This window comes from Thunnus albacares, chromosome 6 (assembly GCF_914725855.1).
Source record: "Thunnus albacares chromosome 6, fThuAlb1.1, whole genome shotgun sequence".
In the NCBI taxonomy this organism is placed as follows: Eukaryota; Metazoa; Chordata; class Actinopteri; order Scombriformes; family Scombridae; genus Thunnus; species Thunnus albacares.
The window spans coordinates 24,055,652-24,082,105 of NC_058111.1; the positions used below are offsets into that span (position 1 = coordinate 24,055,652).

At 40.6% G+C, this 26,454-nt stretch overlaps 2 protein-coding genes across 3 annotated transcripts; both read right to left on the reverse strand.

Annotated features, from left to right (window-relative positions):
- Window positions 1–908: 908 nt before the first annotated feature.
- Window positions 909–8,718, reverse strand: LOC122984077 (vomeronasal type-2 receptor 1). Its single transcript, XM_044354381.1, has 14 exons — window positions 8,385–8,718; window positions 7,590–7,881; window positions 7,260–7,502; window positions 6,876–7,067; window positions 6,592–6,717; window positions 6,178–6,362; window positions 5,565–5,685; window positions 5,201–5,428; window positions 4,959–5,082; window positions 3,965–4,125; window positions 3,591–3,786; window positions 3,096–3,334; window positions 2,659–2,858; window positions 909–2,092 (listed from the first exon to the last, which is right to left on the reverse strand). Exons 1-14 carry the CDS (start codon window positions 8,606–8,608, stop codon window positions 1,780–1,782), a joined length of 2,844 nt encoding a protein of 947 aa, XP_044210316.1. The 5' UTR covers window positions 8,609–8,718; the 3' UTR covers window positions 909–1,779.
- Window positions 8,719–10,666: 1,948 nt separating this feature from the next.
- Window positions 10,667–25,256, reverse strand: gmps (guanine monophosphate synthase). 2 transcript variants are annotated; one of them, XM_044354251.1, is made up of 16 exons: window positions 25,006–25,256; window positions 23,232–23,404; window positions 22,980–23,094; window positions 22,472–22,569; window positions 21,265–21,368; window positions 20,198–20,391; window positions 19,338–19,503; window positions 18,788–18,939; window positions 18,397–18,570; window positions 17,000–17,105; window positions 16,641–16,756; window positions 15,409–15,534; window positions 14,346–14,461; window positions 14,079–14,209; window positions 12,919–13,091; window positions 10,667–12,713 (listed from the first exon to the last, which is right to left on the reverse strand). In XM_044354251.1, the coding sequence occupies exons 1-16, from the start codon at window positions 25,030–25,032 to the stop codon at window positions 12,612–12,614; spliced, it is 2,073 nt and encodes a 690-aa protein (XP_044210186.1). In that variant the 5' UTR covers window positions 25,033–25,256; the 3' UTR covers window positions 10,667–12,611. The 2 variants fall into 2 exon arrangements, with proteins under 2 accessions (XP_044210186.1, XP_044210187.1); XM_044354252.1 differs by lacking the exon at window positions 25,006–25,256 and adding an exon at window positions 24,350–24,518.
- Between the last annotated feature and the right edge of the window lie 1,198 nt (window positions 25,257–26,454).

Below are 26,454 nucleotides of genomic sequence, written 5' to 3' on the forward strand. Positions count from 1 at the left end.
TGTTCTTGTAGTTTTTTGTATCATTGCAGTCTGAGAGTCATCTTACAAAACAAGTGAACCTACATGGGGGGATATGGGGGAAGGACGTCAGAGGTAGAGTGTAATTCTCCCTCATAATAACCCATCCCCTCCGTTAAAAATCATTTATTTAAAAAAGAAAATTTGGCTAAAGCTAAACACAAAACATTGACATATGGCAAACAGTTGAATATTTCCACATCTAGCAGAAACAGAGCACAATTAGCTTTCATTCAGAGTCTGGTCACTTGATGAATTTAAGGCTAATTTTCACTCCTTTTAGCTCTGTTTTGGTTTTCACCAAGTCTTGAGGGAAATATCAGGCTCTTTAGCTGCTAAATGCTCCACTATGTTCACCAGCTTGTCACTAACTTTGCCTGTTTGCCACTGGGAAGGTACCATACAGTGGGTTTATCAGAGCTTTTTTGCTGAAAGCAGCTGCCTGCTGCATCTGCAAACAAGGTTGATGAGAGCAATGAGACTGAACCAAACATTGAAACCAAAAAAAAAAAAATAGTTGAAAGGTGATAAAATATTCCACAGAGGACTGGGTTGCATTAGAGATGAGGAGAACTGCAGAGTTTGTGATATTTTCAGTGGTTTCACCACTTTAAGCAACTCCTTTCACGTTACAGTATTTGATTCATTTTTAATAAAAAATGAATCAGTTTAGAGTCACATACACATACTGAAACAATAGCACCACGTGTGGGTGACAGAATTTCCCTAAATGTGCCACAAATCTCTAGCACTCTGTTGATTAAATCAGCACTGCTCCCTCATACCAGCAGTCTTTATAATGTAGCACATTATTGATTTAGAGAGTAACACAGCAGCACTAATATTTCTTGTTGATTCAGTCATTTATTTTGAATCTGTCAGTCCTCTAGTCTGCAGACAATGTACTGAAACAGCTGAACTATGAGAAGATTATTTCTGATTTGTGTAATACAACACAATATATTGACTTGCATATTACCAAATATTTGACAGTCAGTAAATTACTTAAAATGATTAAATAAAATGTATTTCTAGAATGTTTTTGCATTGACAACAACAATACTTATTCATGACTGAAAATAAGATTTATTACATTGTTAATATGAATTATGCCAATAGAGTTACATTCATTTTATTTATGTGTGAATATTTTTTACTTAGTTTTCTTAGATAAAATGACAACAGAACAAAGTAAACAATCTAAAGGAACAAAAGCATCTCTGACAGTTAGAATCTGAATTTGTTAAAATATCAGAGACTTATTAAAATATCAGATGACTTACAGACATCATGGTAAAGCAAGTAAAGTCAAAGTTAAATAACTCTTCTAAGGATGCAGCATGATTTTTTTGTGTCTGAACTCACTACTGACTTATAACTGAAACCCATCATGCACTGTGACTAATTATTGAAGTATTTTTTGCATATTGGGACAATAGATTTGACAGAAGTAACATATTTTTAATGCGTTTTAGTGATTTTGAGTAATCGTTGAGGTAGCAGTTGTGTTTCCTCATGGATATTGCTTATTGAATTAGCTACATCTAACTCATGTGAAGCTACACCTTCAGTCCAATCAGAATAAATGTACAATATTTTGTATATAATATATTGTTCTGTGAATTATAGACAAAACATGATGATTGTAATATAAATCCTAATCAGCTGGACCAGCTGCCAAATGAAGCAGTGGTAAATTCACCAGCTGCATCGTTTACAGTTTTATTTATTGTGACTCAGTTAGTTCTTAGCACTTCTTCACTAATCATCAATGACTGCCGTAGCATTGACCTCAGTAGCAGCTGTATTGAGTGAAGCTGAGGTCCCAGTTGAAGTCCCATCACGTGGTTTGGTGTGGGGCCTTATCATCTCCTCAGTGTTGCGTTCAGGTTTGACCAAAAGAACGTAGCACTTGGGCAGGAAGATGCAGGTCAGCAGGCCAAAGCTGGAAGCCAGGATGGCGAAAATCTGGACGGCCACCATGAACTTGCCACGTGTGCTGAGGTAAGCCGGGACAAAGGAGATCCACACGATGAAGAAGACCAGCATGCCGAAGGTCATACTCTTCGCCTCACTGGAAGACAGATTAAGAAACATGCATCATGTCTTTACAGTGTCACAAAAAAAAGTTGTTTAAGACCAAAATGCTTGACTAGAGAAGAATTAATGCTTCAAATCTGAAATGTTGGTATAAAAAGGAGCAACAATTGGAAATTAAATTTTTAAAAATGTATAAATTTGATGCTCTACACATATTGACATTTTACAGAATATTACAACTGTCTAATTCAACATAATTCCCTCTAATGTCTGCACACAGCCAGAATATGAGGATGTAAATAACAATAAAAAATAATGTAAATAGAAAAAGAATTAATTCCGCTAAACATGTTACTCTAAATTTTACTGTCATATTCATGTTTTTTCCAGACAAAAGACAATTTTAAGATCAGTTTTGCACCATAAATTTGACATTTTACAGAACTATTATTACCTATTAGCTATTATATATGGAATACAACACAAAATATTTAGGGCATATCATGACTAGACTCAAAATTAATGAGTTATAACTATAATGAAGAAATATCATTGAGTATTGTTTAGTTCCACCTTTACCTGAAACCTTTTGTTTCCTACCTGAAGTGGTCCTCCAGTTTCCGGGCTATGAAGGCAAAGATGAAGGCCAGCAGAGCCAGCAGGATGTCGTAGGCAAATATACAACAGATGAAAACCACAGAGCCTTCGTCGCACTCAAGAATAATCTTAATATTCTGGGCGGAAGTGTTCTTGACAGGGTATGGAGGGAGGATGATGAGCCACACTGTACATGCTACAGCCTGGGTAGAAGGATGATAATTCAGTAAAATAGCATCATGTGATAATCATAATACAACTTTTTAATTTGCATATAGTTTATATGTTTTTAAAATAAAATGACACTTATTTATGAGAATCCTATGCACTTACAATATAAATATGTATGCCTGCCTTTGATAAACCCACAAAAAGATGTTAATCCTTTAATCCTGATCAAATGTGCAGGTTTCCTGTTATTTATTTATTTCTTTGTTTACCTGTATTAATGTTGCCACAGCAGCTATCGCCCTCTGGTGGGCAAAGGTGAGAGTGTCAACTTCAGGGTTAGCAGAGGCAGTGACATCATTGTTGTTGTTTGTGTTTGTTACAATGACATCAGGACTGCCACTGTTGGCAGCCGCCTCAGCTGCAGCCTTTGCAGCTTTGGCAGCCGCTTTGGCTCTGGCGCGGGCCGCTTTCAGAGCCTGGGCTCGCATCATCAACACTGCCGCTTTTCCTGAAGTAAAGACAGTGATGAAAGAAAGAAAAGAAAAAATCCTTTCATAATTTCGATATTTTTGTCTTGGCCAAGGGATGTAAAAAAGTGAAATATGATGAAGAGAAGGTACACTCATTTCTACTGGTAACTACAAAAACCCTGGAAATACTCAGACTGTGACAGACACACAATTCATGGGACCAGTGTCAAGCATCAAATGCATAGAACTTGTGAAAACACAAATGAGGTGCATCTTTTTTGACAGTGTACCCACCCATGATGGAGGAAAGGCAGAGAGCAAAGCCCAGAGCCAGAGCTACTTGGCTGGTCATGCAGCTCCACTTCTGAGGCTCTCCGAGGAAGACGATGGAGCAGAGGAAGGTCACCACCAGCGAGAAGAGCAACGAGAAACTCAACAGAGCATCATTGGCTTTCACCAGAGGAGTGCCAATGTTCACAATAAACACCACCTGGAAAAAGCAGATAAGAAACACACTATGACCATTTTTACACCACATTTTAGCTCCTCACTCACTATATTCTGGATGGAAACAATGACTGTAATCGATGGGACAACAGTTGCAAAAGCCGTAAAAAGGAACCTGTTGGTATCACTGGTAGGTTTGTTTTTCCGTTTATGAATCTCACCCCAACAGCGATGGTGACTAGGGCTCCGAAAGCAGAGATGACGATGAGAGTGATCCCTAGTGGTTCTCCAAAGGCCAAGAACTCAATGATTTTGGGCACGCAGGTGTCGTGAGCTTCATTGGACCAGTAGTCCCCACTGCACAGGATACATTCACGGGCGTCTGTCAGAGAGACGAGAGGGTGATAAGAGGCCAGCAGGGTCACATTTATCTAATGTTGTTTAAACTGATGGTGATGTCTTTTCCTTGCGTCCCTTAAACATTCTCAAACGTTTTTTTCCAATTCAAATTTTCCATAATAGGTGATATTTGAAAAATATCAGTAATTAAAAGAAAGAGTTCCAGTGGATGCAATTGTCTTCTAAATCATGACAGGATTTATCTGTCATAATAAGACTATCCTGATTTGGCATTGTTTCATTGTGACATGGCAGTAGAAAGGGGGAACCTGATGGATTTTGAAGAAAGCAATCGTTAGTTTTGCAGCATATTCTAGGGTTGTGAAGCACAACTTTCACAACATGGTAGTTGGCATTTTTTTCAGTATTGCAGTAAAACATCCATCCATCTTCTTTACTGCTTATCCTCTAGAGGGTCACGGGGGAGCTGAAGCCAGTCTCAGCTGACATCAGACAAGATTCACCAGTCAATCACAGAGCTGACATATAGAGACAGACAACCATTCACACTCACATTCACACATGCGGGCAATTAAGAGTCACCAGTTCACCTAACCTCATAGCTTCTATCAAATGCAGTTATCACATTATTTTGCCTGTTTAATAAATGAATGAAATCTAAATGGGATCCATGAATCTGTATTCTAGACAGATACTAGTATGTCACAACGATTCAGATAAGTAAATTAGAGCAGTACTCTGACTTGTGATAGACCACATGAACGCTGACTAAACTTTATTTTTCAGCAGTAATCTGGACTCTTCAGGAAGATGTCTTCATATCTTTGAGGTACAGTTTAAAAGTTTTATACTGACTTATTGTGTTGCTGATTTCTCCATCGGCACATGGGATACAGTCAAAGCAGCAGACTGGCTCTCCCTGCCGAATCCCCTTCCTGGTCCCGGGCTGACAGTTCTCACTGCACACTGACCGAGGAGGCTGGAAACACACACGTGTTTACATGATTTTGACATATACATACTGTATATATGAACCAACTAATCATAATCTAGAAGAGCATGTGGTTAATGGCAGTCTCAATCAATATGCTACTGACCTCCAACACCTTATTGTTCCACACAATGGAGTCGTTCATTATGGTCATCCTGTCCTCTGGGACGGCTGAGCCATTGTAGTGTCCCACAGTGACATATGATATTTCCCCATTACTATTGAAATGCCAATTAATGATGTCATAGAAGCCCTCCACATCCCCCTCAGTAAAGTAGATCTCCTCATCCGTGTTCGGCACTTTAAAACGGACGTTCTTCAGGTAGTACATCAGCTAAGAAAGAGAGAGATGGAGCCAGATTTAAGTCAAACATAAATATACAAGGTAGTACACACAGACACACACACACACACAGACACACACACACACACACACACACACACACACACACACACATAGACACACATACCTGCCATGGCTCAAAGTTGGTGATGTCAGCACAGCTATTCCCACTGAATGGCCCCTTTCCAGGCTCACAGTGCTCCAGGTTGTGCAAGGCATGGGCAACAGCGTACACGGCTTTGTACACACTGTGAAGTGACATCTTCATCCTCATCATCATCATCATCATTCACAACATCATCCAAATTTCTATAAGCATACAACAACATATCTTTACATACATACAGTTTTGGTTTCAAGACCTCCAAATCTATATTTTTTTCCCTCCACCCTCAATGCACTGGAGGTTAATTTTGTTTGTGGTGCATTAAGCAACACTAATATCCGCTCTTTTTTTAGAAACAATGTCTTGGTTACTATGCAACTTTTTTATCAAGGACAGAACTGAAATAGTCTTGATGAAGACTGTTCATATTGTGCTCTGTAAATTCATTAAGTATCCACAAAGGACAGTGTTTAGGCTTTTCAATGCTTAGAACTGAGCATTTAGTGGTGGTCGTGGTTTGCTATCAGTGGTAGATGTATAATTTTAGTATCATTTGCAGTAGCATAAAAATAAAAAGTGAATTTTGTTTCAGTAGTGAAAATCGATAATACCTGTAGTGTTAATGAGAACTGACCTGTAGGTTATTCGTAACTGGGAGATGTCAGAGTACGTGTTGTTGAGCTTCCCCAGAGACTCACTTCCTGTACACAGACCATCAGCAACCCCCCTCGCCGCCCTGGAAAGTGTCCCGTTAAGCTCCTTGGCCTTCTGTTTGGCCTGCCGAAGAGCTTTGCCATAGTCCAATGTGCAGTTAAACAACTGTAAGACAAAGATGTGGTTAAAAACCACTGATTGCACATCATCTAAATAAATGCAAACTTTCTCAAAGATTTCAGTTAACTGTCACAAGAACTGCCTGAATTTTAGTCAAAATCAGGTTTCCTGTTTTTTGCATATGACAAATAGATGGATGAAGACAGATGACTGGTCCCTAACTCATCACCCCAAGTTCCTCAGATCAACTGGTCAGTGTAATACATAGTTTTACCGTCTCCCAGAATTCCTCAGTGAGAGGGTCAGCATAGGGGTCCAGCTCCAGCAGATGGCGCTGAAGACCAGGGATGTCTGCCCTCTTCACCCCAAAGCCCAGGGTGCCATCCAGCACTGAGTTCACCTGGTCACAAACAATGCACATGATCAAACTCAGCTCAAAATGTGATTTACTCATTTTGTTCACACTGATTAGATGCCTGGGAGCGTCTGTAACTGCTCAATCTGACTGAAGCAACAAACATCAGAGCTTTCATCCCCATCACTTGACTGAGTGCTCACCCCAGGCTGGTTGATGAGGGCGGAGGTGACCCAGGCCTCGCTGGCAATCCAGGTGCGGTTTGTCACATTGTGGTGGAGCAGCTCCAGGATGAGAGGACTAAGGTCTACATCTGATGAGAAGACCACGATGATGTTGGCCGTGGACGCAACCACGGTTTCAACAATACGCTGGATGCTCTCTGGGGAATTCACCTGAAGTGTGTAAAAAGGGTGTTCATTTTTCAACAATAATGCATGGTCATACCTCTCTAGAAAAGACAGGAATGACATTGTCTGATGTGATTGAACTGACAGGGGTGGCAGTGAAATACTGACTGGAGTACAGTATAATATAAGCAAAGTAGAACAGTATATGAAAGATACAAGCAGACTTTAACTGATTACCTTAGGCAGTGTTTCAGAAAAGGAGATGCACACGCCGGCCTCCTCCACCTGCTCCTTAAAGTCTTTGATGCCATACTTGCCATAATCATCGTCAGCAGCTATGGTGCCAACCCAGGTCCAGCCGAAGTGCAGCACCAGCTGGGCCATAGCTGTAGACTGATGTTTGTCATTGGGGATGGTCCTCAGGAAGGTGGGGAACTGGAACTTACTCTCCAGTGCGGAACATGATGAACAGTAGCTGACCTAAAAATGAGAAGATGAACATGTTTTCTCATTCTGTTAATCTTACCTTGTCTTCATTGACCTTTCTGCTACCCATTACTGCCTTACCTGCGGGAAGTGATAGAGTCCCAGTATCCTGGCAGTGGCGATGGACAGGTCGGAGCCCCCGGCACCTACTAGAGCAGCCAGAGGTGCCCCAGTCCCACAGCGGTAGTTGGGTACAGCCTCGTCTTGGCCTGTCAGGTAGGTGAGGGTGCCCTCCACGGCCTTGGAGATGGTAAAACAGGAGTCATAGATGACGTAGCCCAGGTCAGTGTCGGGCAGCAGGTCGTCCCTCTTGTTAATTTCATTGATGGCGAACAGCATGGTCTGAGTCCAGCGGAAGGTACGGAAGTTAAACCTGGAGGATGATGGGAGAAAGCAAGAAAGAGAGAACTGATATTAAGAAGAAAACTCAGATCCACATTCATTAAATGTACTAAATTAAGATAGTTGATGACTGGAAGATGTACAGAGTATTTTAGTCTTCTGATGTTATTATCTAAATTAGCCACAGGAGGACATTTCACAGACTTGCTGATTATTGTTGTATACTATCCAGTGAAGGCCCGTCTCCATAATAATATGGGCTAATTGGCCCCTGAGGTGCTGCCTTTCTTAGTTTTGATTTCTGTTGTAAAATCATGAGGATGAGGATCTCAAGAGTACGTTGTGCGCTTGAAACACAAAATTAAGTCACTCAAGTTTAATTTTAATAAGTTTAATTCTAATTTCAGTAAAATATACAATCATTTGACTTGGAGAGGCCTATGAGATCATCTCTGATGAGTTAAATATAATCTAACACCAATTTAAGAAAGACTAAAGCAGCACAATCACACTGATGAAAATGACTTAACTTACCCTTCACACCCCGAGGACACAGGCACCCTTGAAGTGTTGCCATCACTGGACAAGATGCGCTTGTGCACGGGAAACATCCCCCCAATGACCACCTTCTTCTTTTCCACATCCTTGTAACCGCTCAGGTTGAACTTGGCCTTCAGCTTGCATGTAGACTCTGCTGAAACAGTGTGGAAAAAGTGGAAAAAGGCACATAATCCGAGCAAAAAGCGACTGATTTCCATGCTATTTGGATGCAGAAAGGAGTCGGGAGAGCTCTTGCTGTGGCAGGCAGCAAAGGAGACAGCAAAGTGTGACAGGTGTCTTATCTGCTCTCGGGGGAGATGTGCTGCTCGAGGTAACCTGAGAACAGATTCAACAGTGCAAAGATGAAAAGCAGGACAGGGGATTACTGTGAAACTGGGGAAACATTAATCTTGTCATTGACAAGAATGGTTAAATTTGTTCATCTTAGTCAGTATTATTATCTCATTAGTCTCATTCAAAAGGTGTTACATTGGTTTTGTTCTCCCACCAAGAGCAAAAACTGTACCCTGGACCACCAAACGAGCACAAACACACAAACACTCCTAAATCAAATGAACTCCAAGAAACATCCCATAATTTCTTTTCTTTTCTCTCTGTTCTCCTGTAAATAGCAATCAGCCCATCAGTCAGTGCTCGAGTCGTCCGCAGACAACAAACTACCACAGGCCAGGAGTTAATTGGCAGCTGCATGTGGTAACTTGTACAGTGTTTTACGCAACATTGCAGTGAGGCTACTGTTCCAAAATTGTGCCTTGTCCCCTGGGTCTGGGTCGGTGGTGTGTTGATGGGTGACTGAACTTGTCTGCTCTTGTCTCTCAGTCAGCGAGGGAAAACACACACCTGCACCCCCGGCACACAGGGAGGGATCTCCGCTGTGTAACATCACACAAATAGGCACAAAATCAAATCACTCTGTAAACTTCTATCAATAATGTGACTGTTTATACTGTAGTTGACATATGTCATTATTATTATTGATGATATATGATTACCTTGTTTGTGTGTGTGTGGGTGGGTATGACTTAAGTCACTTTCAGGGACACAAACCAGACTTAAGACCGGTTAATTGGGGACGACTTGTACAACTGGGGACTAAAGCCGTAGCCCTAATTGGTAACACGCTGACTTTTGGGTCAGTGGTTAAGGTTAGGGTTAGGGTAAGTCTCCAGGAAATGGATGTAAGTCTATATAAATACCCCAAAAGTGACTTAAGTAAACCTATGTGTTTGTGTGTGTGTGTGTGTGTGTGTAATTAAGCCCTTGTGATCTGTCTCAGGCACATGAGACTTCTGACTGGCACTGATGGGATCTGTGAGAAATCAATTATGTACAGTAATTTGCAAAAAAAACGCTAACATACTAATTTCAAAGGCCAGCTCCTTGCAGGGACGAACCCTTTTCGACCGTTTGTTTGTTTTTAACTTTTTTCATTATAATGTCTAAACAGTGAGGAATATTTGGTGAATGTGAAGGAAAGTGAAGAATTTTCCAATATGGTGCAACAATGTTTGTTTTGAAGACAAAACAGTTTGTCTTCCTATTTAGCATTTCTAAGCAGTATATCAACCCAGTGTAATATACTGTAGCAGTAAGCATAAGTGTTATTATATTACAGATACAGTATAAGTCCTTCTATGGGCAACCATAAGTGGATGCTGCTGTATAAACAGATAATGAATGACAATATAGTAAAACATTTGTAAAAGTATAAAATACATTTTCAGAGAAGTTATAGTTGTTGACAAATACTGTACATTAATAAATACTTACAATGTCCTTATATCTGCTTATAACTACATTATAGTGTGTTATAAACACATTTATTAAATGTTTACATACTGCTTATAAATGCATTTTAAATAGGGCAACTTACAGTGAAGTATTACTGACAAAACAAGAGGAATGACTTGTCTTACTGCATACTGCATACAATAATGTTCAGAACAGATAAGTCTGCACTGGGAAGAAATGCAAAATAAACTCAGACTACAGTTTGTTTCACAGGAAATCCCCCCCTTATTGACTCCATACAAGACTAAATAAATATTAAGGATGGATATTTTTGGCATGGTGTATCTATAAGGACTGGCACTAGGAATTCACATGCATGTTATGAAAGCAATGCACTTCTCAGGTCTAAATCACTGTCTCTGCACTGAAGCCTGTATGTGATGTATCTTAGAGATGGTGAAGCTAAGCTAAACAAATATACAGTACAGTGAACTGCAAAGTACACAAGTTGATCACGGCAGAAGTGGGAAGTTTCCACATGGAGATCTTTATTAAAGCTCAGTTTTCCATTGTACAAATGTCATAGTTGAAACTGCATGCAGTGGCTTGGTTTGAGGCACGTTACTAAGGAGAATGAGCATTGTTGAACAAAAAAACCCAAAACAAACGAAAAAAAAAAACCCCATCAGACATAGAATTGCATAACTTAATCTTATCGATATTGCAATTAAATCCAACTACAAAATTATGTCTATTATTATCAAGCTGTTGTTTTCTATGGAGACATATGAAACATAAAATACACACATATAAAAAGGCAGAACAGAGGGAGAAACACTAATAACCATAGCAGTTCAGACAAGTAAGGAAACCATTCATTTTGCATTGGGAATATTCTGCCACTAAAGGTGAGGGAGTAACAGAGGATGAGAGGCACAGAGACAAATTCTGAAGGCATGAGAAGCACCACGCCCGAGTGAGATGTCTCTATCTTATACGCTTTTTAAAACTCAGTTAAACCTGAGCGCTGTATTCACTGAGGTCTAGATGACAAGAATGACTAGTTTTGACAGAACAGAAAAATGAACCAGTAATGCCTTTTTTTAGACACAGTGAATTTACATCGGAGATGGCAACTGACAGTACTCCTAACCTGACCTGTGACACTACAGAGCAAAACACTTAATAAGGTGAAGTCTCCACTGGATGTACAATTCTGTTGATAAAGCACAGAGGCTTTATGGGTGAGAAAAAAAAAAAAAAGCGCCCCTGCAGAGCAAAAGAGCAGCCAAATAATGTTGAAATGACGACAGCAATTTACACACTGTGGTTATAAACTCTACTGTACTTATAATTTTGTTATTAGTTAGTCCTCTTGCCATGTTTATTCTTCATAAAAAGCATACATATTGCAGCATGAGGAGAAACTGTTATATCCTCGTCTCTGGAAACATCCAGGTCAGATCACACCAAATGAAAAAAACAAAACAATAGAACAGGCACGTACAAAGTCACCCATCATATTGGCCTCCTGCACAGCTGCACAGCTGGTTAACTGCTGTCCATGATGGGGACGGCAACAGTCAACACCTCTTGTCAACAAATGTAGCTTGGAGAAGATCGTCAGAGGAGCCCAGAACGTTATATCAACACAGCATATTCTACTTTTGGCAAAACAAAACAACAACAAAAAAAAAAGCTTAAAAATCATTGATTGGTCACATAGGTTTTGTCTGTTTTACTTTGCACAGGCAACCTTCTTCATAGCACAGTATACAGGCAGAAAGTGAAAATGAACAGAGAGAGGGAGGATAGTCTTAGGCTGAGGACATTGACCTACAACAGTAAAACAAAAACATTTGACCAAAAAAAAAAAAAAAAAAAGGCAGAAAACAATTGAAGATTTTCAAAACCCTCCTTCCACTGTTCTTTCTTTTTGTGACACTTCTGTTTACTTATTTTTATGCTTTGCTCATCCCACAATGCAACCTGAGGCACAATAAAGTCCACTATCTGTACGTTCACAGCATCTGGCCACTTGCCTTTAATAGTCGACCTCACAACAGGAAGCAGCAATTTACCTTTTTATCATAAGAGAGGAAATACAATTGTTGTACATGGAAATGAAACAAAGTCAATATATTATCAATAACCGACATTAATCGATCCCTATCGCCAACAATATTAAGACCAGGGAGGAGTGGTGGGGAGAGCAGAGTAGTAGCGCCTTTGCGTGTGCGCCCGTCACAGTACGGTCTGCCTTCCATGGGAATGTTGAAGAGAGGAAGGGGAGGTACAGGAGGGAGGAGGAGGAGGAGGAGGGGAGGGAAGGGGGGTAGAAGGAAAGTAGGAAGGGAGGAAGGACAGAAAAGAAGGAGAGGAGTTCACCAGCCCTCTCTGATATCTGTTGAGTGTGTTTGTGCATTGTGTGTGAGTGTGTGTCCTATCGGTTCAACGTCATGTTGTGTTTTATTCCCACTCTGTGGTGCCAGGTGGTTTGGAGGTCAGATCATACATGACTCTGGAGATGCCTGGAATCTTCTTAATCTCATTTACCATCTTCAGCACCACCTGGGAAGACAGATCAGCAGATGATTACTTCTCTGAGACATTTAACAAAATCTAAAGAATTCCTCGGTCCTAAAGCCACCAAAACATGTTAAATATATCTTATAAAAGTATCAGTTATTTCTGCAAGGAATGGTAGTCAAGCCTAGTTGGGATCCTGATAAACTTGCTAGAAACTGAGACCAAACCGAGCTGAACGAAGATATACCTCCTCAGGGAGATGGTTGCCCGGCATGGCGGGGATGCCAGTCATGAAGTCGCTGGTAATGAAGGTGCGGACCACCACGGAGCGCCGGCAGGATGGCTGCTTCTGCAGTGGGTCACGGTCAAAGTGCAGAGGGGTCAGGATGACCGGCATCTGGCTGATCTTACCAGAGTAGCCTGAAAGAAAAACATAGCCAGAGAGAAAGAAAAGTTTTTATTACTGCTATGACAAACCTTAAGTTAAAAAGAAGCTTCACTGCCTACGACGGAATCTGAAAACCAGGTTTTTAGTTAGTTTGTCCATCTGTACGGTGGTTTGTGGTCATCACTAAAGAAGTTGGAAAATCTCTCTTCTCTGCTGTTTAGAAATATTTATCAGGTTTGTCACACTGCACCTGTTCAATAGACACTACAAATACCTAAATTTCAATTTCCTTACTTCAGTAAATAATATTTGTGTTCACCTGGATCACCAGGTAAAGCAATTACTCTTTCACTGCATACAGGACCAACACTAGATTCTCCATCATCTTTGCTGTTTAAATGTGCATAAAGTTATAGACAATGTTTCAAATTTGCTGTTTTAGTTGAATGTTGAATGTAAACCACATCTTAAAACAGCACAATGAAACGTCAAGTGTAACCACAGTCACAGCCGCAAAAGTACAGATATATTAAATAAAGAAAAATCTGCTCAATAGAGGACAAGAAAATGTTCTCAAACAAATATCTAGTTTGTCTCCAGGAATATGTGAAATTCCCCTTGCTGATACAAATATGCTGACATTCAACTGTTCATTCAAAGGTTATATGGCCACTTGATGGCACACTTAAATTTCTCTACAGAAATTCTTCAGCCCTCTTGCATTGACTGTAGTTGCTCACACATAGAAGCTATTTGGTCCTCTTCCAAATTGACTTGTCAGAGGGCAGAAACATCAAAATCTACCGTTATACTTTATGCTTTCTGTTGTAATTCAATAAATCTCTGCAACTCATACCCTCTAGACATAAGACATTACCACTGGCATCAACATATGATAAATTTATCTTAAGAGATTTTATTAACAGAGTTTGCCAAATTCACATAAATTATCCCAAATATATAATGCTCTAATAGCACTAATTTAAAATGTGTGAAATCACTGAGGCGCAGACACTTACCAGACTCTCTGAGAATAGAGTGAGCTACAAAGTCAGCCTGTCTAAGCGTGCTCAGAACGCCTGTGGTCAGGAAGGTCGGGGTAATGTCTGTAGGCGGCTCCTTCACGTGGGACCCAAATACATACACAACTCTGGGAAGGAAAGAAAACAAGCATGAATGAATTAATGGGTCTGTTTGTGTGCTGCTGATCATTGCGTCAATGTTGAGTGTCTGATGTGGCAAATGTGAAAAATAAAACTATAAAAAGGAAAGATTTGTGTGTTTACCTATTGATGCTATGGCACATGCGAGGGATGAGTCTGGCCAGGAACATGAGAGACTCCCAGTGTGGAGATTCTTTACTTGTGACGCCGCACACATAACTGTAGGACCGGCAGTCACCCTGTAGGACAGTGAAAGACAGAGAGACAGAAACTTCAGTTTAATCTATTCTCAAAGCTGTTAATAAAAACAGGCTTTACAGAGCAACAGATGAAATTAAATGAGGGAGAAAAAACCTTAAACAGATGAGTGTGGGCACGTGTAATTTTCCTACCATTTAGTTTTTCCTGTTGAATAAACAGGGACGTTTTTATAAATAGATTTCTAACATATTCCCCAGGCAGTAAAAGTCGACTTTGTTTGTCTACCGTCTCCTGTCTGTCCCACAATTTGAGGTTTAGGCCAAATTTAAAACTCAAACAGGAAGTAATAGAACACACCCAGCACACAGTCACCGCCTGACTGCAATGTTTGGGTGGGGGAAGCAGTCATGACCGTCGTTCTCTCCAGGCAACACACTGAAACTCAGTTTTTACAATTGGAAAGTTTTTTTTGCCATGTTTAAACATTTCTACAGAATATACGTTTTGTACACGTCAGAGATGACGTCGGAGGTGCTGAGAATGTCTGACATGTGCCACAACAGATTTCTCCTCAGAGGGTCGAAACATATGAAACTGAGAAGCTTTGTGTGGATGGGCATGTCTTGTGGATAACCACTAAATTATAGATATAACACAACAAGAGACAAACAGCAAGAGTGAGACACACTGTTTCAAGCTTCCACTGCCTCTGAGCATTCATCAGCCGCCCTAAAGGATTCTCCACAAATATGCAACAGCTTAGCAGCAAACTCGCTACATCTGGACAAACCTTTAAAATGTTACTTGGGCCCATAGCAGGTCTACTTTAAAACTAGTTTGACTACAGATCAATACATTTGAGTTATAAATCACTGAAGAGAAGATTTGATGTAATAATTATTGATTGACATGGACGGTGAACAGTCAGCACAGAGACACAGAGTGATTGACTGTCATTCAGTTAATCAAATCCAAACTGGATTACCTGGACGCCGACAGTTTTGATGGGCAGCAGGAAGGCATTGAGTGAATGAAGGCTGGTGATCTGCATGAGCTTCTCCTCCTCCTCATCCGATATGCACGACTTGACTCTCTGCAGCAAGGCGTGGGGCTGGAGAGGAGAGAGACAGAGAGGTGGTATGTTAATATGCAAGTGAACCTCATAGTTTGACAAATACACTCTTGTCTATGTTGTACCTACTTTTTAGTCATTTCGGGAATGCTTGTCATTCACCAGCTGATTCACTGCGTCGCCACAAATGAAGTGAAGTCTAATATCATACCTATATAAGTGCTATGTAGCATCACAGGATCATAAAGACCTTTCTAGTACAGCCATTAGCTTTGTTAATACAGCCACAAAAAAAATGATGTGTAATGTTGAAGTAGAAATTTACTTTGAACCTGTATAATTTATCTGTGTACAACTATTCTTCATGGTGTAGCCAATTATTGAGTCCCCAGTTGTACTTTCTTGTTACAGCTAAAGCCCATGTAGCTCTATTTATAGCTCTTTGTTCATACGAGAAAAGGGAACTTACTAGTCACTCTGGGAAAAGAAAAACTCACACAAAGTGGAAACTACACACAAAATCTTAAAATCACTTGAATTACACCCAAAACAAATAATGTGGGTTGTTGTGTAATGTGGCCAATGAACCAGCAGAGGTTGCACATTATTAACCATTTAATTAACGAGGCAGAAGAAGAGCAAATGTCTTCTCCTCTGGTGAGTGGGCACAGCCTCCACTGTATTGATTGGTTGGCTACAAACAGCCACTGCAAATTAAGTAAAATCAGAAAAATCAACCAAATCACCAAAATCTACAGGAAATACTGATGTGTCATTTCATAATAAATGTTAGTTGACACATTGTTTATGCTCCCGGTGCATTTCTTAAAGACATCTCACCAATAGTTTGTGATGCTTTGAGTTGACTGGGAGTTTATCCCTCAGTCCTGCATCTGTCTGATTTTTTTGGATCTGCTAAAACTACTACTACTACCTGATGTCAGGAAATTCACACTGTCAACACTAAATCAGGTGATTAAATTAGTGCTCAAACTGTGCATGATTCACTGCAAACACATGTATACAATTTGGTGCGGGGAAGGGGGGGGGGGGGGGGGGGGGGTGTTGTTTTGTATCTCTACAGATGCAGGACACCAGACAACTAGTGTCAATAATTTTGTTATATACATCTATAGTGTTCTGACCTTTTTGACACTCGCAGAGAAGTCTGTGACGATTTTGAGGATGTTGTTTGTCTCTGCAAAGTCCTTGCAGATGTATGGCTCCTCTGCACAAATCACCCTGATGGACAAACCAGGACCTACATGTGAAGGAGAAGGAGGAGCAGTCTTAGCAAGTACAGGAGTGATTAGTTATAAAATATAATTGAATATGTAACTGTGCGCATGAGGGAAAGAGAGACAGACGATGAAACGATACACTGACAAACAGATCAAACACCAGCATCTTTAAGCATTATGTTGATGCAAATCACTTATATACGTTTTTGTCAGAGCAGTCACATCATAGGTGTGTGTGTGTGTGTGTGTGTTTATGTACTTGCCAGGGAAAGGGTGTCGAGAGACAATCTCCTCCGGCAGACCCAGCTCCCTCCCCAGCGCTCTGACCTCATCTTTATGGAAATCTTTCAGTGGTTCGATTACTTTTCCCTGGAGGACCACAAACAAGTGAGATCAGCATTGCAACAGTGAGAGAGAGAGTGAGAGATATGCTTAGATGCACAGTTGGGGCATTTCTATAGAAAGGCTGAGGAAAACAACAGAAACTCCAAATAATATTCAAGTACCAAGAGTGAATGTTTATCTTCACAGCAGCTTCAGTGCTTATTTGAGTGTAGTGTGATACTGAACCATTCTCTAAGATAAAGAAGCTATTTGAGGGGTGAAGGATGTAGAAATGTACTTTGAATAAAAAGTCAATTATGTTTCGGTGTTTGCTGTCCTCCTAGAGTTCAAGAACGCTCTCCAGATTGTGTGGAGATCATAAATATGTGTCTAGTATAGGAAGCGAAGACTATCACACAATAACACTATTTTTCAGTGACTCAGAGGTACTGCATAATGGCTCTGCTTTTGTTTTGCTTTCTCCGTGACTTTCAAAACCTCTGCTCTCGTATGCAAACAGCAAATACTTTTTTTTTCCCCACACAGATTTCTGGTTTTCAGTGATGAGCAGAAGTTAATTACACTTGTAAGTCCTTGAAAGCATGATAAGATACAAAAGAACAGCACGGTTTAATAATCTGTACAACTTAAGTATCAAATAGCTTGTCTGGTGCAGACTGCTATGACAATAACTGGGGCTTAAAAGAAAATCTCTGTCAAAGCGGTAGTAATCTTATCAGACACCACTTATATCCTGTGCTCCAATTTCCTGTTTTTAACCTTCTGGTAAAAGATTCAGGGTACTTCAGTGTATGCCGAACCGCTACGGGCCTTTATTCATTGGACATTTAATTTTTTTAATGCCAAGAATTGGTGTTCTGCTAGGTACAGGTACTGTGCAATATCCTCCGCTCCGACTACAGTGAGTGAGAAAAACATGTGCAGAGGTGATGTGACGAAAGTGTGAGTCTGCTGGAATGTAATTATGTGTAATTATGGTGGATGAGCACCACACAGTATATTGTGCCGTATAATGAAAGACCGTAGTTCTGGTGTTTCATGACTATCAGTAGAATCAGTCAATACCAGCTAGTAAGTCAGCTATTTATTGATTTTTCTACAATATGCTCGACATTGTGGCACCATCTTCCTCCATTTTTAGACAGCTAGTGAGCCTCTAGGGGTGACATACGGTATAAATGCATGCGTTCACAATTTTGAAAGGCACAGTGGATTTACATATATACTGAGTATCGTGTCCGTACTCTGAAGCAGCAGAATGTATCAGAGAAATAAATTTACAAGATGTGTAGGCGTGTGCGTGTGTGTGCAGTACCTCATCTCGGAGTTTGCGGATGAGCTCGGTGTCGTTGTGGTGTGTTTTGATGACCTCTGCCTTGCCACTGGCGAGATGAGAGGCGCTCTCAATGAGGTCAGGCCTCAGGGTACCCTGGGCCAAGAAAACCTCTTCTGGCTTCAGATTCATCTCTCCAATCACTTCATTCGCCACCTGTGAGGCAACACAATCCACAAAGTCAGACACAACACTGAACTAGCGAATCAAGGGCAAACAAACAAGCAGGTATACTGTCGAATATACTGTATGGTGTTGTGTATTTATATAATTTGAAAGTATACAAGCTGTAGGCAGGCAAGCCGATAGTCTCAAAGTAATGTGTGATTTACGGCACTTTCCATAGAAGAATTACCTAAAACCTTGTACTGACCTTGACAAATGTATCTCCAATGATTTTCCTTTTCTCCTCAGGGTTGGTGGTCATATTCAAGGTCTTGCTGATGCGCTTCCGGGGCGTCCTGTCTTCCTCAGAGATGGGAAGTGTTGTCGTTCCGTTGTAGAAAGTGTGAGCTGCATTTACCACTGGAGAGAGCAACATTTTAGAGGAGAGAAAGAAGAAGGCAGGAGACAGAATTGGGTTATGAGCAAAACAAAAATGTACATCAAACCACATCAAAGACAAAATACATGTAAATATAATAGTTAGTTCAGTATCTTGTTATATCTAGGGCTGCAACAAACTGTAATAATGATAATCAACCATCATATATTGAGTGCAATTAAAGGTATGATTCTTAAAACATTATCTGCAAATTGTTTTCACATAATTTCTGTTATACCTTAATTTCTACAACAGCTAAGTATTACAAGAGCAATCTATCATTTCCTCATGGAGTGATTCTAACTTAAGTTCGTTCATTATGCTAAATATATTTCTCAGCCTAGTAAAGTCTTAGTCTACTTCATTCAAGACCCTCTACCTTTGAGTTTGATGCCCAGTTTGGTGAGGGCCTCCTCCACACTCTGACTCTCTCTCTTCCTCATGAAGCCGTTGTCGATGTGAACTGCAATCACCTGATCCTGGTTCAGAGCTTTGTTGAGGAGGGCTGTGCAAACTGTCGAGTCCACGCCGCCACTCAGCAGCACCTGAGGACATCATGAGAAATAAATTCACTACTGTGAAGCTGGAGTCATTGCATTAGTCATGTTGTCTCCAACATATCTGATGCTGCATCTGCTGGAAGGCTGTTAAATCATGAACTCCATTAAAAAGGATGAGATGACTACAGCTTTGACACTGCTTTACATCTAATTAGCCGACTACCAACTCTTGGGACTCGCACAACCAAGATGCAACACTTGCCGCAGGAACATGCTGCAGCACAATAAGAACATAACAGCTAGTAAGAGATGTAACCCTCAGTAACCTTTAGTTGAGGAACAAGAAACAGAAGCTACATGTACTTCTTTAAATATAAATCCTGTTCGTAGAGCCTGTTTTCTACGCTCATTTATCGCCTTCACACTCCCCTGAGATGAAGCCCAGTTTGAAGGCGCTCAGGGAGTCGACTACCACTTTTCAGACAGAACTGTTTAATTTGACAGTTTAATTGGTTCTACTTAACTTCCCACCACTGCTGCTGTCACCACTTCCTGAGTGGCTTCCACACTTCATACTCAGCACCGCTGCTTTACACATTCAGTCAAATTACCACCGATGTAACAGGATAAAACATGCTTACTGTTTTCTTCCATTTTTAGCCATCTTTCTGTCATAAAAACGGTTTGGATGCCATCACAAACAACACAAATTCATGACACTTTGTGCAGTTTCACTCACCAGCACTTTAGACTTGTCTACTTTTTCTCTGATATCATTGATGCAGGCCTGTTGGCGGTTCTGTACGGTGAAATTACTCGTGCATCCCGCGATCTCAAAGAGGAAGTTACGGAGCATCTCCATGCCTCGCTCTGTCAAGTCGACTTCAGGATGAAACTGTGTCCCGTACAGCTTCTTCTGTTCGTTGGCAATCCCTGGTAAAAAACACACACAAAAAAAACACAGATATGATGAGGGGATTGTTGGAGTTGCCTTTTATCAAACCCTCTTCTGAATGCCTTGTGAAAATAATACAGTCAAGATAGAATTAAATTATACTATTAGTCCAAACCCAGATGTCAGATGAAAGTGAAAAAACAATCTAAAAATACAGAGTAATCAATTGTCTCAGAGGCTGTGTTGGATGTTAACACATAGGCTTTCTGAGTTACAGAAGGGGGGGGACTTGGCCACAACTTAGTTTTGGATTATGTTAAAGGTGCAATATATGACATTCAGCCCCACTAGATGTCACACTAGAACCTGCATCAGCATCAGCGTCTCAGACCAAAACAAACGTGCATATGATTTACTCAATAAAGTTGGGGGGAAAAAAGAAAGCGATCCCTGAACTGACTCATAATCAAACTCAGACAACTCAGATCAAACTGTCAAACTATGCAGTGCTGATCAAATGTGGATCAAGATTCTGTTGTACTGCCTATTTCTCGCCTCAGATGTTTTCAGAAATATAATAATATAATATAATAATATTTTGTGAATTGTTTAGCTGTAATTTGAGAACATTTGTGACGCGGCCGCCATGTTGGAAATGGACGCTGAGGGACTCACGTGCACTACCATGCACGCTCACATGCACTATCAGCCAGACCAGCATCCAAAACAAAGAACAGAGAAGGTCAGATTACAACGCACACAGAAGGAGTGTGACTTTTCTCCGCCCAGGTCGCCATTACTTCACTATATCTTTACATAGCAAATAGTTGTTTGCTGACATCTAGTAGGGCTGAATGTTGTTTATTGCAACTTTAATCAGGGTCACAGTGTCTATCTTGCATGTTTCTCACCGGCAATGATGTTCCCTGACTGGGCCACCACTTTAAAGCCATCAGCCACTTTATCCACACTGTCTCCATGGGTCAGCAGGACCAGTTCCTCCTTCTGAAGGCCTCTGATGAGATGAACAATCAGAGAGACGTCAGAAGATGTGTTATGTTCAATAACATGACATAGAATAGTTATGTGTACAGTCCATGTTTTCACTGTGTGAATGTGAGTTAAGTGAGAGAAGTAGACAGTAATAAAAGACTCTGCAGTTTTATCCAACAACCAGAGAAAATATGTAATTGATTGGAAGCTTCTGTAGTGCTTGTAGTAAAATATGCAACTGGGAAAAAGCAGCTGTGCTTAGCACAATGTCTACAACATGTTGTCAGCTACTAAAAAGAAAGAGATGGTACTGAACGTCCATTCACAGATCTGTAAGTGACTTTTTTGGGTTCATTTTTAGGGTGGGTGACAAGATGATTACATAGAATGATGGTTTGCTGATTTAGATCTGTTAAATAAGTTTGTTTATGTTTCTGTCTGACCAGCATTCAAGGTGTCAGATGAAACATATGCCAATAAGCCCTAAAAGCACAATGTAAGCACCATCAGTAGTTAAAATGTGATTGATTTTACTGTGCACAAATCTCCAGCCTGTCAGATTCTGTGATACTATACACTTGTGGCCACCAGATTCTGTTAGTAGCAGCTATAAAAATACAATATATGACAATGCAAAAAACTGTGAAGCTGAAATTTGTAATCAGGTCACAGAATCTGATCAGATGCAGAATACAGTGCAACAATACTGAGCTTCAGTCATGGATAGCAAATGCCTGAACCGTTTCTTTCAGAGCATAAATCACCTACAATGTTCCACTGTGGCTTTACAAGAGATTTCACATGGATATACTGGATGTTACATTTAGAAGCTTGTAATCCATTTGTTCTGTCACCCAACCCTAGTTGATCTGTAGGAGCGATTCTGTCTTCCATGTACTGATTCTCTCTCTATGCTGTGTGTCAGGCCATGTTTTTCTGGCCACAAACTCAGTATGTTTCTACTCAGTCTGTTATCTTGCCAAATATTTCTAGTTGTAGGTAGAAAATGCACAAATATGCAAGAACATGCAGCTCCAAGACAACAATCACAACTACTATGTATAGTGATATGTATATAGAATGTAATAACAAACTCCTTATTGTCCACATGAGAAACCACATTACCTGTAGAGGGAGCAAGTGTTGTCCAGTCCAATACTGAACACTCCATCTTCCCTTACACTCTTCTTGTGCACTGTGCCACCAAAAACTTTATTCATCATCTGTAACACAAACAGCACAGAGTTAACACTTGGACACACACAGACTTCATTTTAGTGTGATTCCAGACATGCTAAGACTGCCTGTGGTTGAGAGAAATGTGCTTGAGAACGGACGGCTGCTGGTTTTAATTTCCAGGCTGGCTGGGAAAAGTGAACGAGTAATACTCTTGTCTCCCTCAGCTAGTGTCAAAGTGCCCTTGAAGAAGCTGGTGAAGTCCCAGCTGGCCCAGGGGAGCTGAACAGCAGCCTGGAGTAGAGTGATAGTAAAGTGTAGCTACTCAAGAGTGAAAGCATGTAACACACATGCTTTCTTGGACAAAAGCCTCCTGGATGAGCGAAAGTCTCCCTAGTCATTCTAAAAGAAGCCCATTACAGAATTTTACTGTGTGTGTATGCATGCAAATAGATACCTGCATGCCATAGCAAATCCCAAGGACGGGCTTTCCTATAGTGAATATGGCAGGGTCGAACCAGGGTGCATCTTCTGCATACACAGAGGCAGGGCCTCCTGAAATGATGATTGCCCTAAGGAGGGGGAGAGAGAGAAAACAATCAAGTCAAAATGTATCATGAAACACTTTAATATTAGAAGAAAAGTGTCATAACACTGCTATAAAAAGAAAGAAAACAATACATTTCTGGTTTATATGCTTCTTGCTCACCTGTAGCCCTGTTCTCTGATAGCAAAGGCTGGGGTCTCCAAGGGAAGGATCTCAGAGCGCACACACAGCTCTCGCACCCGCCTGTCGATCACCTTGCCATACTGGGCCCCTGCATCCAGGATCGCCACTGCCCCCTCACATGATCCATTCTGCTCTGCGCTGCTGATCTCCAGCTGTGGAGAGACACATTCAGAAAAATACACATTGTCATCGCTTTAAGTGGAGACATGTTCACACATACAAAAAAATACAGTCATTATACTGTCTTTGTTGCTGGTTGGGGTAGGAAGTAGACTTTACTGTGCTCCACCTCTGACCTCCATGTGGAAAATGTGACTCAATAAGGTCTAACATAATTACGGACATGTGAGCTCCACTACTGACAGACATCCACTCTTGTGAAACGTGCTGCAACCATTCAGCTCATCAGTGGAATCACATGAGTCCCACAAGTTGGTCAAAACTTATTAGTGAGAATGTTTGACAGATCTATTTCAATACTATCCAAGGTTATTCAAACTGTAGCAGGGTCTACTGCGTCTCCCCAACGCTAAGATACAACTATGTGTGTTTGTGTGTGCTCCAGATATTCCTCATGTTGTGGGGACGTAAATCTGTTTACATAGTCATGTTGTAAACCTGCCTCCCTTAACGTTAATCATTCATTTTAGGGTGAAGACTTGGATTAAAGTTAAGGGTTATAGCGTATATTTTATGGTTATGTTAAGGTTAGGTTAAGGATTAGGGTTATAGCTAGTAGTTGTTATGGTAAAGGTTGGGATAAGTCTCCAGGAAATGAAAATAAGTCAATGTAATGTCCTCTGAAGTAATGGAATTTCAGTGTATGAACTACAAACAATAAGTCTGCACCCGTAAACAAAAGTAGGAAGAGAAACATGATCCCACGTGTTCAGTGGAAACACTTAGCTACGCCGTATATATGTTTCTTAAAACATCTTCACCTCCGATTTGTTATCTGAAGTGGAGTATAACCGCTAAAAAACAAGCCATCGTCAATCATAGCAGCACAATACACAAGTGCAGTACAAATTAAACGTACGATTATTACTATTTTATCATTAAGTAAAATACTTGTACCGTTTTAAAGCAAACTTTACCATATCAGCTGTAGTGTCTCCGGTTGACAGACCGGTAACCGCAAGTTGGCTGATAGTAACAGTTAGCTTAGTGACGACGTTAGCAAACTGACAGTTAACGTCCGCTCTCAAGTGAGTGAAATTAATTAGCTCAATGTCACTTTCCCCAAATGAACCTCCCAAAATCTAAAATCATAATGCAGGACTTCCAGTTACAAATTCAGACTGCCCGGCTAACGCCTATGTAGCATGCTAGCTCACAGGCAGTATAAACAGCGGTGATCATTAGCCTGTTAGCAGCTGGCTAGGTTATGGCTATGCTAAAACCCACGCGGTGCTTGGAGGCGAAGGGTTTAGAGGGGATCCACCATAACAGGGAAGCAAGCACATTTAAAACATAAATATGTAAAATATTGACTTCTGCTTAACATAACTGAGATATCCTGCCTGGCTAGTTAGCATCTATATGAGCAACATGTTAATGTAACGCTGCAACAGGCACACAACCACATACTCATTGCTACTGCTGGTGGTAACGTTACATGCTCTCCAACTTCCCCCCCGGAGGTGCACACAGGCCGTAATTAACCGACAGAGGGGGGGAATACACCAGTAACCGGGGTCTTAACATGAAGTCAACCGGGCTACACAGGAGGACCGGAGCAGCGGGTACTGACCTTGCTGTCTCCGTTGCACAGAGCCATGGAGGACCGCCGTGTTGTGTTGTGAGCTCTCCCCTTCGCCTCGATGTCCCACAGACAGACAGAGAGAGAGAGAGAGAGAGAGAGGGAGAGAGAGAGAGAAAGAGAGAGAGATACAGGTTAGCTCTTGCCTCAGCACGCCGACTACTGTTTCAAAGCAGATTGGGGTTGTTGGTAGGAGAGAGTGGGCTGTCACTGGCTCTCCTCCTTCGGCTGGGGAATAACTTTCACAGTGGAAAGAGACACTGCTTAAATGTGACTGTGAGTCAGGGGTGGAGCACAAAATTCAACCCCCCTCCCGAAAGAAAACGAGACTGGTTTATACTCCTACTCTACCTCATTGCATTTTTAAAACTTCAACAACTTTGCACTCTTGTCTAATCTATATGTTACCCTATGTATATATCTTATTATATTCATAGTATATGCTAAGGTTTTTTTTCTAATATTCTTGTATTGAGCTATTTTATGTAGTTATTTGTTGTTTATTTTCCTATAGATATATATTTCTATCTTCTAGTGTTGATATGTATATTTACCGTTCCCATGCAATGTCTGAATAACCTGCTGTAACTCAAGAATTTCCCAATTTGGGGTCAATAAAGCACATCTATCTATCTATCTATCTATCTATCTATCTATCTATCTATCTATCTATCTATCTATCTATCTATCTATCTATCTATCTATCTATACACAGTGTACATGTTTCATATAGTGGCAGTTATGTCAGGTGGGTATTTTCATAGTGGTTTAGATTCCCAGAGTGAATCTAAGGGGGCTTTAGGAGAATTAGTGCAATTTATGCAGTTCATTCATTTGAAAAAATATGACATAATTCTGGAGCTCATACTGTAGCAGTGGTATAATATGCATTTCTCCACACTAACAATTCTGCTAAATTTCATTTCCCTGAGACAAAACGGTCAGTTAGTACAGGGGTACAGATCTGTGTTTAATGAGTGCCCAATGTGGGTTGGTGATATGGATAAGATTTTGTATGATGGTATTTTTTTACTTATCATAATATACCATTTTTTGTGGAAATTCAACTGAGAAATAACTAGATGGGATTATCTGCATTTTGCTCATCCACTAATTAAGAGATTTAAAGTCTGTCTTAAAACAACAGTCAGGTGCCTAAATGAAAACTGAAAGAGGATTTCCTCGCTGTAATTATTCCTCCTGTTCATATTGGCTATTAAAAGATCCAAGATTGCAATGTAAGTGATGGGGGCAAAAATCCACAGTGTGTGCGCACAATCATTTTGTGCAAAAATGCCTTTAAAAGTTGATCTGAAGCTTATATGAGGCTTCAGCAGTCTGAGTTAGTCTTATCAAGTTCTGCCACGTTTCCAATCATTGTAGCATCAAATTCCCTCTTTGTGTTTCCTCAGACAGTGTTTCCCTGTTGAGCTGCAGTGG